Below are 20352 nucleotides of genomic sequence, written 5' to 3'. Positions count from 1 at the left end.
CCACTGTTAAAATTCCAGAACATCGCAAGATTTTTTTTTTTTTTTTTTATAAAAAAAACTAAAATTTTTTGAATTACCCGAAGAGAAAGAGAGAGAAGTTGAAGGGAATCACCAAGAAAGAAAAGAATGATGATATCCAGCTCAGGACCCTGGGTGTGCCAAGCCCATACTCACCAGATGTGAGCCCCTGGGGTTACTTTTGAGCCTTTTGTAAGTAATGATGAGGTAAATACAGTGAATGGGTTTTTTAATGAACCTGTGGAAGACAGTGACAGGTTTTCAAATTCTGATGGTAAGGGTTCCCATAAGATATTTAAGAAAGTCTTAAGGCGAGGTAATAAGCTAAAGACTGAAGTGGCAAGTATTAAGCATTATGACCATCCTTCTGTTGAACAATGCAGTGTCGATTGGGCTATGGCTGTTTCTGGCAGGGCCTTGGAATGTGACTTGGATGTCAACATCTCTGCTTCCTCAAGAAGCAGAACTCCTGAGAATTATATTATGACAAGAAGTGGCAGACATGTTCATCGTGACAAAGGAGAGAGTTCTGTGGGCACTCCTACTTCAGTTAAGAGTAAATCTCCTGTTCTGAGGAGAGAAAGGAGGGGCAATAAACACAGGAAAAATCTGACAAATGTATTAAATGAAGTAGAGGTATTTAAAAATAATGATGAAGAAATGAGACAAGCCAACAGGAATATCGAAATGGACTTAAACATTGAAGTAAATATAAGAATCCAGTTGAGGATATTGACAATTTTAATAATTCTATCAACATTGGTGCCGAGAAACATCAGTATGCCTCACACGCTTCTAGATATCAGTCGCAAGATTTAGCAGAAAATCTTGCGACTGATATCCAGAAGTAGAAATTTAGTAGAAACTGGATTATGAACCAGATTTAATAGATTTGCAGTCGTTTGATGGAGATGGACTAAATAACCAAAATAAGCATAAACAAGAAATTAATGATTTCCACAATGAACCAATCAATGTTGTCATTACATGTATGAGAAGAAAGTTAGAGGAATTTTTATTTTCTTAAGAACATGGAATCAATAATGATGCTATCTCTCAAATATTGGCTAGATGGGGTTATCTGGAAAGTTTGGCCTTGAAATTGGGAATAGATAACAAATGCTTGAAAGAGAGAAACAGATGTTTAGAGGGGTCAGTAACTGAATACATTGCAATAATTACAGGTTTGAGGTGTACTGGAAGGCTATATGGTAAGGTTGTTAAAAATAGTGTTAAGGAAAATTGGAAGGATAACATAACTAATTATGACAGCTATGCAATGCAAAATAATGGGCTTAGAAATAATGTTAGTTCTGATAATAATGTATTTCTGATGAGGCCTGAGCATGATTCTAAACTTAAGTCAAGCATGGATGTAGAAAAGGCAGTCTCTAAAATCATGAAAATTCACTAAAAAGGGTACATATTAGGAGAATGTGAATACTACCTGACAAGGGTACTGCGATTGAGACTGAGTCTAACAAGAGTATTGTGACTGAGACTGAGTCTAACAAGGAGCTTGAGGATATAAGGACAAATGACCTCATAAATAAATTCAGATTGAATATAACTAAGCCTAAGAAATCTGGTTTAAAAATAATATTATATGATGTAATTAATGACATAAATAAAGAAAATCTACTTTATGAGTCATATGAAAGAAACCTAATACATATAGGTCTATGCAGAGATGATGCCAGTAATGAGATGAAAATATGCTTTTCTAATGAAAACAAAAACAAAATTAACTGGATCTTGGAAATAACCTGTAGAGTTAAAAAAGTTTCTTGATAAACAAACACAGATCTTTAGAGGATTGATGTCCTACAGGTATAAGGAATTTCATAAGGTTACTATTTGTTATAATTGTCAGAGATATGGGAACACTTCATAATAGGTCTGCTGCTCATTTGGTTACAGATAAGAAGTGTCCTGAATACATATTTGCACTGAAAGTTACTAAGGAAAGAACGTATTCTGCACTTTACAGTAACAAGCAATAGCACTCTTACGCATAGAAATAATATTTGTGGCAAACTCAAGGTTCTCTAAATTAATGTGCAGCATGCAAGATCTGTAGCACATGAACTAAGATTAGTTTGTGAACGTGAAAGGATTGACATTGTTTGTGTTCAGAAACTTTATGTTTATAGAGGTCAGCTAACTGGATATCCCAATTCTATAAGAAATGTCTCAAAGAAGTGTGACAAACTAAGGGCTGCTACACTAATTTTCAGCTCTGATCTGGTTGTGATCAGAATTGATTCCTTATGTAGTAGTAGTAGCATGTGATGCAAGAAAGCAAGTGTATGAGCTTATGCAGCATTAGCCAAAAAAAAAAAAAAAAAAAAACAAATTACAAAACAAATCCAGTCTAAAAGTTTGTTGCAGCAATTAACCACCTGCTGGCTAAAGGCAAATTTCCGCACATCTATTCTACATCTGTCTTTCCTCAATTTGAATTTATGCCCCCTTAGATTCGTAATCTGAACAAGTGGAAGGATCCCATCAGAATTCAGCGTGCTCAACCCATTCAAGGCCTTATATACCTCAATCAGATCACTGCGCAGGTGCCTAGTCTCCAGCCACTGCAATTTGCAGAACTTAAGCCTCTCTTGGTAAGAGGATCCCTTCATTCCCCTCACCAATCTTGTTGCCCTTCTCTGTACACGCTCAAGTAAATCTACATCCTTCCTAAAATGAGGCCTCCAAACCTGTACGCAGTACTCAAGGCATGGCCTGACCATTGCCTTATACAGAGGGATAATCACCTCCTTTTCCCTGCTAGCAAAATTCCTATATATCATTGACAAAACCCCATGACCTGCCCTGGCAGTCTGTCTGCATTGCTCAGAAAACTTCATATCTCATTGCACAATTACTCCAAGGCTTTTTTTTTAATTTTCTACCACCTTAAGTGTAGTACCACACACTTGGTATGTTTTCTGGGGCTACTTCTACCTATATGCAGTACTTTGCATTTGTCAAGTTTAAACTTCAGTTGCCACTTCTCAGCCCATTTTCCCAAATTTTCTAGATCCCGTTGCAGTAGCACACTGCCATTACTGTCATTAACAACCTGCCAACCTTTGTATCATCTGTAAAGTTCGACACTAAGCCTGATATACCTTCATCAATATAATTGATAAATATACAAAACAACATTGGACCCAACACTGAACAATGTGAAACTCCACTAATAATATTAGTCCATGAAGAGCAGCACCCATTTATTACCACCCTCTGTCTTCTCCCACTCAACCATCCTTTTATTTATTGTAGCAACTTACCCTTAATACCATTCTGCTCCAATTTGTACAGTAGTTTTCCATGAGCAATAGTGTCAAAAGCTTTCCTGAAATCCAAGTATATAATATCAAAAATATATTTTGCATCCAGTTCCTTTGTAACCACATCATAATAACCAAACAAATTTGTCAGGCAAGACTTTCCCTTAACAAACCCACGCTGTATCTGAATTATTTCTGTAGTCCTGTCTAGATGATCCTGCAATGCATCTTTACCCAGTGACTCCATTATTTTACCCAGAACAGAAGTTAAACTAACTGGTCTGTAATTACTTGTGTCACCCTTCGATCCCCCTTTGTGAATTGGGGATACATTTGCACATCTCCAGTCCGCGGGGACCTCCCCTGAGTCCCAGGATGCTCTACTAATTATGGCTAGGGGGTTTGCCTAGTTGCTTTGCTGCCTCCTTTAATATAACTGGATAGACGCATTCCACCCTAGGTGCCTTTCTTATGTTTAACTTTGACAATTTCTCCTCTACTTTGCTTTCGGTTATTGCAAAATCATTAAGCACCCTGCTACAATTTATAATGTTCTGGCATTTTCAAACCTTAATAACTCCTCTTGTGTGAATGTAAATGCAAAATACTCATTCAGTGTGTTTGCTATCTGAGCAGGATCATCAACAGTCAAACCATCGATATCAAGTGGACCAATCAGATTCATCCTTCCTTTTAGAGTTAATATAAGTAAAGAAATCCTTGCTGTTTTTCTTAGCATCCTTTGCCAAAGATTTCGCGTAATCTGCCTTCGCCTGCCTAACCTCCTTTGCGACTTGATTACAGACTATCTTATATCTGCCATAGGCTTCTGTGTCGCCTGATAATTTATATGCATCCCATGCATTTTTCTTCTCTGCCACGAGTCTCACTAGTTCAATTGACAACCATTTAGGCCTAAACCTTGAACAATATTTCTTAATAGGTATGAAACTTTTAGCAGCTTCCACGATTAATTCCTTGAATGCTTCCCACTTACAATTTGCTGTTGGTAACATCATCAGTTGATTCCACTGTACAGAATTTAAAAACTGTTTGAGACCACTGTACTCACCTTTACGGAAGAAAAAACCCTTTCCTTTACCCCTGATGGTAATTATATCTTTAAGTAAATCCCACATCAGTACACTGTGATCGCTGCCACCTAGTGGTTCCTTTATCTGCAAATTCTTAATACACAAATGATCACTGCTGATAACCAGATCAAGAGTATTACCCTCTCTGGTTGCCTCTCGAACATGCTGCTGCAGAAAACAATCATCCAATAAATCCACAAAAGTGTTACTAGTGTGCGAGTGACCACCCCACGAGTTCCAGTCAATATCTGGGAAGTTAAAATCCCCCATAAAACATTCTGATTTACTAGCCCACTCTATTTCTCTGTACGTTGTACTCATACGAGTCATTAGGCCTATTATTAGTTATTAGCATACGGTGCAAGGAAGCCTGACGCTTATGCTGCACCAGATAAAAAAAATTTCCAGCTCAGAATGATATCCAGCTCAGGACCCTGGATGTGCCAAGCCCATATTACCCAGATGTGATCCCCTGGGATAGCTCTATAGTATTATGTAATATTTCTGTATTAAGATCCAAATAAATTGCCATAGTTTCAGAGCTATTAATTTTTTCCAGTATAATTTCATCTGGATATAATTGGCTGTAATCCTGAATGAAATGTGGACAATTAAACTTATATAGATCATCCACATATTTGGACATAAGAAGATTATGTCCAAAATTATTAGAGGCAATTTGCCTCTAATGCCACACCGCTCCAATTTGTTAAGCAGCCTTCCATGTGCAACAGTATCAAAGGCTTTTCTAAGTATTCCCTGCATCCAGTTCCTTTGTGACCACATCATAGTATCCAATCAAATTGATCAGGCAAGACTTTCCCTTGACAAAACCATGCTGTGTCCAAGCTATAACTGAAATCTTGTCTAGATAATTCCTGCAGTGCTTATTTAACCAGTACCTCCATTAATTTTCCTGGAACAGCAATTAAACTAACAGGTCTATAATTACTTGTGCTGCCCTTTGTGAATTTTAAGGGCACAAAAGGTGATATATAGTTGTACACGTTGGTACTAATGCAAAAGTAATCATTAAGAGTAGGAGACCAGCGGAATTACTTAACAAGTACAGGTCACTGTTGAAAAAAAGCCATGAATTAGGGTTGAATTTGAAAGTGCCTGCAATTCTGCCCAGACACGATAGGAGGGAGTATATGATGAGAGCCCTGTCGATCAATTCAGCCCTGGAAAGATTGTGCAAGGCTCAAGGGGTAGAATTTTTTTCAGCCTGGTCTGTACTTGATAACAGGAGAGAGATGCTATTGAGGCAGTGTTAGGTGGGTCGGAAAACTGCTAGATTGGGGAGGATACAAGGACTAATAGATTAACAGTAGCTACTGGCAGAGGTGAAAGTGATACTTGCACTGTTTCTATTGGAATGAGCCGCAGCCTGGAAAATAAGATGCAAGATATTTCAGACTGCTGGGAATCATTGGGGTACAAATAAACACATGGGTTGTGTTAGGGTAGCTAAGAAAAAGAACAGGTGCATGTATACTTGCGTGTACACCAATGCTAGGAGTTTAGTAAATAAATTTGATGAATTTGAGGTATTGCTCAAAACTTCAAAGGCAGATATTGTGGGGATTTCAGAGACGTGGTGTCACACAGATATAAGGAAGGCAGAACTGGAATTTGGGGAGTACAATGTCTACAGAAAGTATAGACAGGATAGGAAGGGAGGAGGGGTTAGGCTATTAGTTAAGAAATACATAAAATCCAAGGAAGTGAAGCCAGTCGACATCGCTGGAGAGTGCAATCTCGAGTCAGTTTGGTGTGACATAAGCATTGCGAGATCAAAATTGAGAGTAGGAGTGTGCTATAGGCGTAATGACTCTGATGAGTATAATAAGAAACTGTACAGGGAAATAGTGGGCCAGTAAATCAGTGAGTCTTATAATGGGGGATTTTAATTTCCCAGATATTGACTAGAATTTGTGGGTTGGTCACTCACACACTAGCAAGGCTTTTGTGGATTTATTGGATGATTGTTTTCTACATCAGCATGTTCGGGAGGCAACTAGAGGGAGTAATACTCTTGATTTGATTATCAGTAGTGATTCTGCATGAAATAAGAATCTGCAGGTAAATGAACCACTAGGTGGCAGTGATCACAGCGTGCTGAAGTGGGATTTACTCAAAGAGGTAACTACCATTAGGGGTAAAGGGAAGGGTTATTGCTTTCGTAAAGGCGACTATGATGGACTGAGACAGTATTTAAATTCTATACAGTGGGACCAACTGATGATGGTACCAACAGCAAATTCAAAATGGGAAGCATTCAAAGAACTTATCTTGCAAGCTACTAGGCTTTACATACCAACTAAGAAATATTGTTCAAGGTTTAGGCCTAAATGGATGTCAGATGAACTAATGAGACATATGGCAGAGAAGAAAATTGCATGGGATACATACAAATTAACACGTGACACAGAAACCTATAATAGATACAAGTTGATCTGTAACCAAGTTACAAAGGAGGTTAGGCAGGCGAAGGCAGATTACGAGAAATCTTTGGCAAGGGATGCAAAGAAAAACAGCAAAGAGTTCTTTACTTATGTAAACTCTAGAAGGAAGGGGATGAATCAGATTGGTCCACTTGATATCGATGGGTCAACTGTTGATGATCCTGCTCAGGTAGCTAACAAACTAAATGAATATTTTGCATCGACATTCACACATGAGGAATTATTCAGCGAGGGGAATGCCAGAGGTGTATTCAACTCTGGCAGTAAGCTAGAGAATCTTGTAATAACTGAAAGTAAAGTGGAGGAGAAATTGTTGAAGAGAAATACAAGAAAGGCACCTGGGGGTGGATGGGATCTATCCAGTTATATTAAAGGAGGCAGCAAAGGAAGTAAGCAAACCCTTAGCCATAATTATGGGAGCTTCCGTGGATTTAGGGGAAGTATCCAGGGACTGGAGATGTGCAAATATGACCCCAATTCACAAAGGAGGATCAAAGGGCGACACAAGTAATTATAGACCTGTTAGTTTAATTTCTGTTCCCAGAAAATTAATGGAGGCACTGGTTAAAGAAGCACTGGAGGATCATCTAGACAAGACTTCAGTTATAGCTCAGACACAGCATGGTTTTGTTAAGGGGAAGTCTTGCCTGACCAATTTGATTGGATACTATGATCAGACAAAAAAGAACTGGATGCAGGGAATAACTTTGATATTATATACTTGAATCTTAAAAAGGCTTTTGATACTTTGCACATGGAAGACTGCTGCACAAATTGGAGCATTGTGGCATTGGAGGCAAATTGCTGCTATGCATAAAGGGGTGGTTGAGGGGGAGAAGGCAGATGTTGTTGTTGTTATTTGGTTTTTAGGAGCATTAGCAACTAAGGCCATATTGCTCCGGGATATGCGGTGGTCATTCCCTGAATGACCTTTCCGCATCCTCCGTATTTGGTGGTGACGGGCTCGAACCCCGGTCTAATCAAGAAGCGTGTGCTACGCACTGCTGCTCCTTCCCACCTGGCTACAGAGGCGCCTCGGGAGAAGGCAGAGATTGGTAATCAATGGACACTGCTCATCGTGGAATAATGTTATTAGTGGAGTCCCTTAGGGTTCAGTATTGGGTCCATTATCATTTTCTGTATTTATAAATTATATTCATGATGGTATATCAAGCTTAATGTCCAAGTTTGCAGACAATACGAAGATTGGCAGGGCTGTGAAGGACACTACTGACACTATGTTTCTGCAACAGGATCTGGAAAGGTTGATCAGATGGGCTGAAAAGTGGCAAATGAAGTTTAAAATTGACAAATGTTAAAGTACTACATATGAAAAACAGCAACCCCAGAGCAATGTATCAACTCTGTGGTACTACACTGACAGTGGTAGAGAATGAAAGGGACCTGGGGTTGGTTGTGCAGGCAGATATGAAGTTTTCTGAGCAGTGCAGACAAGCTGCAAGAGTAGATCATGGTGTATTGTCGATGATATATAGGAATTTTTCTAGCAGGGATAAGGAGGTGATTGTTCCCTTGTATAAGGCAATGGTCAGGTCACACCTAGAGTACTGTATACAGGTCTGGAAGCCTCATTTCAAGAAGGATGTAGAGATGCTGGAACGAGTACAGAGAAGGGCAACAAGATTAGTGAATGGAACAAAGGGGTGCTCTTACGAAGAGAGGCTTAAGTTTTGCAAATTACAGTGTCTGGAGACTAGGCACCGGCGAGGTGATCTGATAGAGGTGTACAAAGCCTTGAATGGTTTGAGCATGCTCAATGCTGATGGGATCCTTGCTCTTGCTCAGAATAATCACTTGAGAGGGCATAATTGCAAATTGAGGAAGGAGAGATGTAGGATAGACGTGAGGAAATTTGCCTTTAGCTAGCGGGTGGTTGGTTGGTGGAACAGACTTCCATCCCTTGTTATGGAAGTTGATAGCCTAAATAAGTTTAAGGCTCAGCTGGACAGGTATTTCGAATGAACAGAGGGGTGAAATGGAAGTGGTTATTTTTTTTTATTTATTTCTTTATTTTTTTTGGCTGATGCTACATAAGCTTGCTTTCTTGCATCAAATGCCTCTACTAATGCTAAAAATGCTAATGCTAATTGGGGTCACATTTGCCATCTCCAGTCCATGGGTACCTCCACTGAGTCCAAAGCAGCACTCATAGTTATGGCTAAGGGTTTGCTTACTTACTTTGCTGCCTCCTTTAATATAACTGGATAGATTCCATCCACCCCAAATGCCTTTCTTATGTTTATCTTCAATAATTTCTCCTCCTATTTTCTCTCAGTTATTACAAAATCATCCAAGCTCACTGCCAGAGTTTAATTCACCTCTGGCATTCCCCTCCCTGAATAACTCCTCATGTGTGAATGTAGATGCAAAATACTCATTTAGTTTGTTAGCCACCTGAGCAGGATCATCAACAGTTGAACCATCAATATCAAGTGGACCAATCTGATTCATTCCTTTCCTTCTAGAGTTTACATAGGTAAAGAACTCTTTGCTGTTTTTCTTTGCATCCTTTGCCAAAGATTTCTCATAATCTGCCTTTGCCTGCCTAATCTCCTTTGTGAATTAGTTACAGACCAGCTTATATCTATCATAGGCTTCCATGTCACCCATTAATTTATATGTATCCCATGAATTTTTCTTCTCTGCCATATGTCTCATTAGTTCATCTGACATCCATTTAGGCCTAAACCTCGAACAATATATCTTAGTTGGTATGTAAAGCCTAGTAGCTTCTAAGATAAATTCTACGAATGCTTCCCCTTTTGAATTTGCAGTTGACAACATCAGTTTGTTCCACTGTATAGAATTAAAATACTGTCTCAGACCATCGTAGTCGCCTTTACGAAAGAAAAAAACTCTTCCCTTTACCCCTGATGGTTGTTACCTCTGAGTAATTCCCATTTCAGCACACTGTAATCACTGCCACCTAGTTGTTCCTTTGTCTGAAGATTCTTAATGCATTAAGAATCACTACAGATAATCAGATCAAGAGTATTACTCCCTCTACTAGCCTCTCGAACATGCTGATGTAGAAAACAATCATCCAATAAATCCACAAAAGCCTTGCTAGTTTGTAAGTGACCAACCCACAAATTCCAGTCAATATTTGGGAAATTAAAATCCCCCATTATAAGACTCTCTGATTTACTGGCCCACTCTATTTTCATGTACAGTTTCTTATTATACTCATCAGAGTCATTAGGCCTATAAAACACTGCTACTCTCAATTTTGATCTCCAAATGTTTATGTCACACCAAACTAACTCGACCCTGCACTGTCAAGCGATGTCGACTGACTTCCTTCCTTAGATTTTATGTGTTTCTTAACTAATAGCTTAACCCCTCTTCTCTTCCTGTCTTGTCTATCCTCTCTCTCTCTTTACAGATTGCACTCCCTAATTCCAGTTCTGCATTCCTTATATCTGTGTGACACCATGTCTCTGATATCCCAACAATATCTGCCTTTGATATTTTGAGCAATACCTCAAATTCCTCAAATTTATTTACCTACCTCCTAACACTGGTGTATATGCATGCACACATGCACCTGTTCCTATTCTTAGTTACCCTAACACAACCCATGTGTTTACTTGTACCGCAATGACGCCCAGCAGTCTCTGAAATATCCTGCATCTTGTTTTCCAGGCTGCTGCTCATTCCAATAGAAGCAGTGCAAGAATCACTTTAATCTCTGCCAGTGGCTACTGTTAATCTATTAGTCCTTGTATCCCTCCAAGCTAGCAGTTTTCCAATGCACTTAACACTGCCTCGATAGCATCAGCAAATATTCTTGCACCCTTTCTATTTAAGTGTATCGCATCCCTGTAGAAGCAGTCTCTCCTGTTAACAAGTACAGACCAGACTGAAAAAAATTCATTGCTGCCATTAGACCATCAACATCCTTACAAACAATGAGTTCAACATCTATTTGATAGAATTTATCAGTCTTTATTTTGAGTACGAAATGTTGTCACTTTCACAAAATTATCTAGTAGATTCCACTGTTATAGCCTCAAGGGCATAAGTTCTGCATTATTCTTCGGCAGTTTGAGATCCTCAACGAGGTCATTAAGCTCACTTTCTGTGATCTTCTGTGGTTCAGAAGGATAAAGGTTTGGACAAAATGAATCCCTTGATGTAGACAGCTGCTATATTTCTTCATAAATATCAAGTTGATGTTCATCAGTGTCTTCATCTTTATCAGTGTACAGAAAAACGGTCGGGTGGTTCAAAATTAGATTCTTCACCACGAGTCATGGGAAAAACTGCATATGGTTTATTTGGGTATGTCACTGTCAACTTTTGCTTCACTGTAATCCCTTTTCTAATAGGAGGCCCCATACTAAACAGTCTGTGATGTGATTTGTTGACTCCCTACATATCCTGGGCACTGCAAAAGGAATAAAACATCCCTTTCAATTTACTCACACTTTGGGTTTTGATGAACAGGTAGTGTAGCATATGTGTGGAGCCCAGTTCTTGTCCTGGTCGCCTACTTTACCCAAAGTACAAGAAGTAGATAGGTGGTAGATGACTTTCATCAACCGGTGAAATACCATCACTTTGCTTATTGGAGGCTTGCAGTGGTGAAACTCGTGTTTAGTCTCTAGAGCAAAGTTTCCGGCATTTCCCTCCCCCATACTTCTCCTTCAACCCATGCACGGTACTAAGTACTATAGGTTTTGATACCTTTCGTGTTTGGGGTTTTCATAAAAAAAAAAAAAAAAAAAATGTAGCCAAGTGGTCAGGAACAAGTGTGCAGTAGCATGCGCTCTTTGAGTGGATCGGGGTTCAAGCCCGTAACTGCTATATACGATTAAAGTTTGGATTGTTGATTTATTGTAAAATCTACTGACCTGGTGGTTGTGCCGGAGTATAAACAAGTATGCCTTTTTTTTATGGCTCGAGTTAAGGGGCACTTTCTTGAAGCTAATATGATTTCTCCACATACTTAACAGAGGTCAACCGGATTATTCACACAATTATGGGGCATATAATAATAATAAAACTAATATTAAGTGTTATTAGTGCATTATCAAAATTTCTAATATTCTTTACAACATACCAAAGTTAATTTATCTAAAATACTGGATGATTAATCATACAAACTCTATTACCATTTTGCCATTTGATCCACAAGTAAGGAAACTGGATGATGAGAGCCATAAAATGCTGTGAATCTTACTATTATGTACTTCTTTTGTTAGAGTTTGAGGTTGCAAGTTGGTTTCTAGAAGAACAATGCAATTTTTTTTTAAATAATTAAACATAAATAAATCTGAAGAACCTGGGGAAAAAGAAGAGGAAGAAAGAAAAGTATACGAATGAACAAATCAACAACACAAAAAGTACACAGACTTCAAGATATTAATTCATATTAAACTACAATACAACTTGTTTTGAGACTACATTGAATAGAATAACATGGTTATCAAATTGTGGCTTGTAAACTGCATTTCATTCTTTGACATTTAGCATTAGTAGAGGCATATGATGCAAGAAAGCAAGCTTATGCAGCATCAGTAAAAAAAAAAAAAAAAAAAAAAAAACCTTCCACTTTATCCCTCCATTCATTCGAAATACCTGTCCAGCTGAGCCTTAAATTTATTTAGGCTATCAACTTCCACAACAAGGGATGGAAGTCTGTTCCACCAATCAACTACCCGCTGGCTAAAGGCAAATTTCCGCACATCTATTCTACATCTGTCTTTCCTCAATTTGAATTTATGCCCTCTCAGGTGATTATGCTGAGCAAGTTTGTTATTGTTAGTTATTTGGTTTTTAGGAGCATTAGCAACTAAGGCAATATTGCTCCGGGATATGCGGTGGTCATTCCCTGACCTTTCTGCATCCTCCGTATTTGGTGGTGACGGGCTCGAACACCGGTCTAATCAAGAAACGTGTGTTATGCACTGCTGCTCCTTCCCACCTGGCTACGGAGGCACCTGTGCTGAGCAAGAAGAAGAATCCCATCAGCATTGAGCATGCTCAAACCATTCAAGGCACCATTCAATTTATACACCTTTATCAGATCACCTCGCCAGTGCCTAGTCTCCAGGCACTGTAATTTGCAAAACTTAACCCTTTGTTCCATCCACTAATCTTGTTGTCCTTCTCTGTACTCGTTCCAGCAGCTCTACATCCTTCTTGAAATGAGGCTTCCAGACCTGTATACAGTACTCAAGGTGTGGCCTGACCATTGCCTTATACAAGGGAATAATCACCTCCTTATCCCTGATAGGAAAATTCCTGTATATCATTGACAAGACACCATGAGCTACTCTTGCAGCCCATTTGCACTGCTCAGAGAACTTCATTTCTGCCTGCACAATTACCCCCATGTCCTTTTCATTCTCTACCACTGTCAGTTTAGTACCATAGAGTTCATACGTTGCTCTGGGGTTGCTGTTTCCCATATGTAGTACTTTACATTTGTCATTGTTAAACTTCATTTGGTACCTCTCAGCCCATCTGCTCAACCTTTCCAGATCCTGTTCCAGCAGCATAGCGTCAGTAGTGTCCCTAACAACCCTGCCAACATCTGCAAACTTGGACATTAAGCTTGACATACCACCATCAATATTATTTATATATACAGAAAACAATAATGGACCCAACACTGAACCCTGAGGGACTCCACTAATAACATTAGTCCACGATAAGCAGTGTTCATTGATTACCACTCTGTCTTCTCCCCCAACCACCCCTTTATCCATAGCACCAATTTGCCTCCAATGCCACACTGCTCCAATTTGTGCAGTAGTCTTCCTTGTGCAACAGTATCAAAAGCCTTTCTAAGATCCAAGTATATAATATCAAAGAGTTCTTTTGTGACTGCATCATAGTATCCAATCAAATTGGTCAGGCAAGACTTCCCCTTAACAAAACCATGCTGTGTCTGAGCGACTGGAGATGATCCTGCAGTGTTTCTTTAACCAGTGCCTCCATTAATTTTCCTGGAACAGAAGTTAAACTCATAGGTCTATAATTAGTTGTGTCAGCCTTTGATCCTCCTTTGTGAATTCGGGTCACATTTGCACATCTCCAGTCTATGGGTACCTCTCCTGAGTCCAAGGAAACTCTCATAATTATGGCTAAGGGTTTGCTTACTTCCTTTGCTGCCTTCTTTAATATAACTGGATAGATCCCATCCACCCCAGGTGCCTTTCTTGTGTTTATCTTCAACAATTTCTCCACCACTTTACTCTCAGTTATTACAAGATTATCTAGCTTACTGCCAGAGTTGAATATACCTCTGGCATTCTTCTTGCTGATAACTCCTCATGTGTGAATGTCGATGCAAAATATTCATTTAGTTTGTTAGCTACCTGAGCAGGATCATCAATAGTTGAACCATCGATATCAAGTGGACCAATCTGATTCATCCCCTTCCTTCTAGAGTTTACATAAGTAAAGAACTCTTTGCTGTTTTTCTTTGCATCCCTTTCCAAAGATTTCTCGTAATCTGCCTTTGCCTGCCTAACCTCCTTTGTAACTTGGTTACAGACCAGCTTATATCTATCATAGGCTTCCATGTCGCCCATTAATTTATATGTATGCCATGCATTTTTCTTCTCTGCCATATGTTTCATTAGTTCATCTGACATCCATTTAGGCCTAAACCTTGAACAATATTTCTTAGTTGGTATGTAAAGCCTATTAGCTTGCAAGATAAGTTCTTTGAATGCTTCCCATTTTGAATTTGCTGCTGGTACCATCATCAGTTGGTCCCAATGTATAGAAATTCAATACTGTCTCTTAAAGAGACAGTATTTAAGTTACTTAAAGAGACAGAGTAATATACAAATTTGACACTTAGAGAAATATAGGCTGTAAAAAATCCTAATCACTGAAAAAATTACAATAACAAATTGAATGTCTGATAATTTAAATATACGGTTGACATATTTCAAGAAATTCCCATATGCTATTTCTGTCTGGGTTGTTTTGCATCAAGACAGCAAAAGCCATGTATACAGGCTAAATCAAGTAAGGTGCCAGTATTTGAAGTTTATAAACTGCACATATTCAATAGTTAGTTTTTCAGTTTTACTGGACTGAAAATTATTTTACTTGGTTTTTACCCTGATTTATATGGAACCTTTGGTTTGATTAACTGATCGTGGTACGATAAAATCCCAATAAATATTCCTCCCATCCTGACAGGAAGTGTCTTAGCTTCACTCAGGATGAGAATCAGACCCAGGCCTTTTCCACACAATATAAGAGACCACAACAATATTCACTACTACCCACAGGTGTTACTCATGCAGAGATATATGAGAGGATTTGAAACTTTTGTGGCCTGAGTATGAAAGGGTAGTGGTACAGTATTATAAATTTCTGTAAGTAATGTATAACACTTCAAATAGCAACCCACCAAGTTTCATGCAGTTTCAATGTCTTTTTTTTTAAATTACAAGTCCTGAAGTCAACAAAGTTGTGTGAATGAGGAAAGATGGACAAAATCAATCACTGTGCCATCATCCAACGTTTAAGGAAAAAAGGGACAACATCAAAGGCAATTAATGAGGATATGGACACAACACTGGAAAGGCTATCCCATCCTATTCCATGGTTAATAAGTAGGCAGCAGAATTTAAAGGAGGAAGGGAGACCCTGGAGGATGATTCATGCGGTGGAAGACCTACAAACATTCAACACTCCAAGAAGTTATTGACAGTGTGCATGCTCTGGTGATGAGTGATCAATTAATGATTCGGCACATTACAAGTATCTAGGGCATCTCCTATTGGTCCTTGAGGTTGTCACAGACATTCTCTCAGATATGCTAGACAAGCTGTTCTTGCTACCTGGGAGTCTAAAAGGCTGATGGAACTGATATTCGGGTGACACTCAAGTCAAGTGGACCCAATTTCGGCGAAGTCCGGATGGTCTATGACAGCCAAATCCTCTGCTTGCACCTTCACGATGGTGGGACTGTTAGTAATCCTAGGTATAACCTTCATGCACAAGTACATGGTGGGTGACCACCCAGGTTTGAACCAACGTAAGCAGGGGTCGAGGTGTGGCGCCCACACCACATGGAGGAACGCCGCCCCTCTATGTTACCAGGCAGTACTAGGTGGTAGATGACTCTCATCAACCAGTGAAATACCACCACTTTGCTTATTGGAGGCTTGAAGTGGTGGAACCCATGTTTAGTCTCTAGAGCTAAGTTCCGGCCAACCCTTCCCTATCTCTTCCATCATGCAGTATGATTGATGATTTTTGAGGTTATGATGAACGTCGTGGCGAGATCCAATATTCCTTACATTTCGAAGGTACAGCTCTAAAACGGTGTTCGCAGGCCGGCCACTAGATAGTACACCAGACCAAACCTATTGGTAACTCTCTAGGAGGCTTCCGGATCAGCTAGTGTATAATCCTGCTACCTCTACTCTGCCAGATAGTGACTGGAGGGAGTCCGAGTAGTGTGTATGCGGGAAGCATTGTCGAGGCCACGTTATGTCAAGGATCTGGGTATATTCTTACCACATGTACACCATATCCAAAAATTTCATTACTTCTTACAGTATGTCCCACCCACTTTTTCTTACTATTGAATACACCATGAATTGTCAAAATACTAGAGCAAGCTTATCTGCGAAAAGATCTAAACCTCCCAAGGACTTCCTAATTCATTTCACAAATATACGTGGTCTCAATTCCAATCTCAACAATGTCCATTTCCACTTGCAGTCTTCCAAACCCCATGTACTTTTTCTGACTGAATCTAAGTTATCGGTTGATTCAACTACTTCTCATCTCAGATGTCCAAATTATTTGCTGTATGATTCCTTTCGCCTCAAAGGTGGTACTTGTGCATACGTCCGTTCTGATATTCCCTGTCAGAGACTTGGCAATTTGGAATCTCCTCTCTTTGATCTTCTCTGGCTTAAAATCTCTCTACCTCATTGTGTAAAATTCATCTGTTGTCTCTACCGTTCTCCCAACTCCACTAATCACTTGGAGCTCTTTGACTTCCTCTCTTTGCAACTTGACTTTCTCCAGTCCAGCTTTTCTAACAGTGAGGTAATTTTCCTTGGTGATTTTAACAATCACAACTCCAGCTGGCTTCCGTTTTCTAGTCACACAGACGCAGGTCGAGATGCTGAGGCTTTTGCAATTACTAATGACCCAGCACAGATTGTTCATTTACCTACAAGAATACCGGACAATCCTAATCATACAGCCAATACGCGTGATCTTTTTCTCACAAACAACCCTTCTAAGTACAAGGTTGAAGTGAGAGGTCCTTTAGGCACTTCAGATCATAACTTGGTGATTGTCTCTTCTCCAATGGAACCTTTATCCCATGGCTACCTCGTATTGTTTGGCATTACAAGAATGCAAAATGGGATGACCTGCGAGACTTCTTTTCTTCTTTTCCTTGGTCTGATTACTGTTTCAAAACTTCTGATGTCAACGTTTGCTCAGATCGTGTCAGTGAAATTATTCTTGCAGGAATGGAATCCTTTATCCCACACTCCACTTTAAAATCTCGTCCTTGATCGAAACCTTGGTTTTCCAATAAATGTGCTAAGGCTGTCCAAGAGAAGAATGTTGCATATCGTAATTGGCATGTTTCTAATTCTTCAGTTTCATTTTCTGCCTACACCAAAGCTCGCAACAATTGTAAAGCAGTTATTAATCAGTCCAAACTAGAGTTTGAACAGGCTAAGAGTAGAAAACTTGCTTCTTGCCCTAATGGTAGCCGAGCATTCTGGTCTCTTGCCAAAGCTATTGGCGGCAACTTTTGCCCATCTCTGCTCCCACCTCTGTCCAAACCAGATGGTTCTGTTGTCACTTCAGCCAAAGATAAAGCTGACCTGCTAGCATCCCATTTTTCTTCCAGCTCATGTATTAATGATCTTGGTAAAAACACCTCCTGTATATTTTAGTAGGTCCTTTTTGTTCTTTGAAAAAAATGTTATGTTGACCAATAGATTTCCCAAAAAAGTCATGTTATCATCTAGATACTCTTTCTCATACCCTTTAGCACTTTATCTTTGCATAATATGGCAGAAATTACATTTCTGGAAGGTATTATTTTAAAAAATTCTAGACTTGACTATCATTTGATATTACTGTGTTCCGAAGACCTGAAAGTCCAGTTCTTTTTTTAATATCTTACCAAATATAAAAATAGCAAAATGCTTAAAGTGCGGTACTCACCTTGAATATAATCTGCAATAGTTTTATGAAAAGACTGATGGCTAAATATAAGGTGGAATGGTTAAGTTAATGCATTAAGGTGGGATGAGATTTAATTTAACGGAATTTTAAAAATAAGCGCAAGGAAGCAGAAGTGCACTACTCCGTCCCTGGTTGCCATAAAGTAGAAAGTAGTTAATCTGGAACATAAAAGAATTGATAATGCCAATAGTCGTGACAACAGACTTTCGTTAAGTTATAACGTCTTCAGTTGGTGGTGTTAAGTGAGAAGTAACGTGTGCTGTATTTTAAGGAACTTTCTACACTCTCGTGATGCTCTTTGGAACACGTGGGAATCTCAGATGTGAGAGATTCCAAGCCGAGGAAAGGTGAAAGGAAAGTTTTGCGTTTAGGATGTTGAGATTACTACTGTGTCGAAACCATTCAATAATGAGGGCATCGTATTGAAGAATTTTGTGGCTGATTTAAGTCTTATAATGGTGATACCGGAGTCAATTAAAGGAGTGTGATTGTGGGTTTGAGCATGAATTGTGAGTTCTGTACTAGCTTGTCCCGATCTAAGACTATTATAGTGGTAGTATGCACGAGTGTTGGAGGTTTTGGTAAAACCAAACTTGGTAGTAGCACTACCAATATAACAGGGATCACAGTTTGGTTGACATTTAATCAAGTAAATTATATTGTTCAAATCGTTGGTTGGGTATTTGTGTGTGTCTTTGTAAGTGTTGAATAAGAATCCGAGTTTATTTTAAGCTAAAAAAATAAGGGAGATATCAGTACCTGTAAATACACGGCAGAATTGTCCGGCAAGTTCATTATGGTATGGGAGGATGATGCATATATTTGTGTTGGTGGTGGGTTTTGGTGGATTGTTAATTTTATTTTTGGCGGTGGAAATAGTGTGTTGAATGAGTTGGGTTGGGTAGTTCCTAGCTGTAAATTTTTCCGTGAGGTATTGAAGTTCATTGGTTAAGTCATTTTGTGAGGTGCTATATTTGAGAGCATTATGTATTTGGTTGTACAAAACCACTTTTTTGTGCAGAGTGGGTGGTGCGAAGCAAAATGTAGGTATTTGCTTGTATGTGTATTTTTTCTGAAAATCTTTGTACCTAGTTTGGTACCTGTTTTGTAAACAGCGAGGTTGAGAAAATTAATTTGGTTGTTGGTTTCAATTTCAAGAGTGAGTTTTGACCTATCATGTATTGAATTAAATTTTAAAAAGAGATTGTCTAAAGTGGACCTATTGCCTACTGTGAGTATGTCATCAGCGTAACGGGTGTATAATTTTATTTCTGGAGGGAAGGGTTGTAAGATTTGGTTCTCTATTGTGGCTAGGTAAATTTCTGACAGGGGGGCAGAAATACCTAAACCCATGAGTAAACCGAATATTTGTTGAAAAATTTTATTATTGAATCTGAAATATTGGACGCCTAGTAAAAGTGAGTTCAAGGATGTTCAAGGAGGTTTGTGTAGTTTGGTGAGGCCAAACATGTGAGGAAGGATGTTGTTGTGGATTCCTATCTGTTGCAGTGTGTATAAATTGATTTCTTTATTTTGTCTGAGTTTTCTTAAGATTAAATCTAGTTTATTTTTAAGTTTTGTGATATTATGATTGATATCAATTTTATGTGTTTTGGTAGGCTAAAATTTGTTCCATTTTCTGAATGTAAGTGTTTTTGTCTATGATGGCAATCATGTCTCCTTTATCTGCTTTTTGTATAATAACATCTGAAATTTTGCTTAATTTTTGTATTAATTTTTGTATATCTAGGAGTTGTTGCTTTTTAACATTAGATTGGGAGGAAAGTTTGGAGTTTATTATGCTATTGGTTTGGTGTATTATTCGGCGTTTGTTGGGATGATGTTCTAGTTTAGATTGGAGTTCTATTATACAGTCCTTGATGGGATAGTGTTGATCTTTTATGGCAAAGTTGAAGGCATATTCTAAACCGGTAAGTTCAGTTGGGGTGAAGGATTTTGAAGAGATGTTGACAGTAGAAATTTTTGGTTGAGATCTTAATGTAAGTGTATGCCATTTCTTTATGTGTTGTTGCTCTACATTATGACTGGCTGCATTAATGTGTATATTGTTAAAATTGGAGTACTCTGTCCAGGTTTGGGTTGACATTTCCCTTTTAAGATGAAATCTCAATTGATGTATACTGTGTAAAAGGTTATGTTTCTTGTTGAATCTTTTTCTAAGTTCCTCGCGTATGATGACAATGGAGGTACGATGTATGATATGTGGGTATTTTTTGCAGCTGTTTTTTGGAAAAATGCGGG

General features: G+C 38.8%; 1 protein-coding gene across 1 annotated transcript in view; it reads right to left on the bottom strand.

Moving 5' to 3' along the window:
- The window catches only part of LOC150083207 (tRNA (34-2'-O)-methyltransferase regulator WDR6), a 760490-nt gene that overhangs the window by 422376 nt on the left and 317762 nt on the right, over window positions 1–20352 (bottom strand). The window contains exon 12 of the mRNA XM_090378434.1: window positions 12009–12121. Coding sequence (XP_090234560.1) covers window positions 12009–12121 — 113 coding nt within the window. The remainder of the gene's footprint in view (window positions 1–12008; window positions 12122–20352) is intronic.

This window comes from Mastigoproctus giganteus, chromosome 7, assembly GCF_048544385.1.
Source record: "Mastigoproctus giganteus isolate SK-2022 chromosome 7, ASM4854438v1, whole genome shotgun sequence".
NCBI lineage: Eukaryota > Metazoa > Arthropoda > Arachnida > Uropygi > Thelyphonidae > Mastigoproctus > Mastigoproctus giganteus.
Note: the sequence above shows the minus strand (reverse complement) of the source record. Positions and strands in the feature narration are given on the sequence as shown.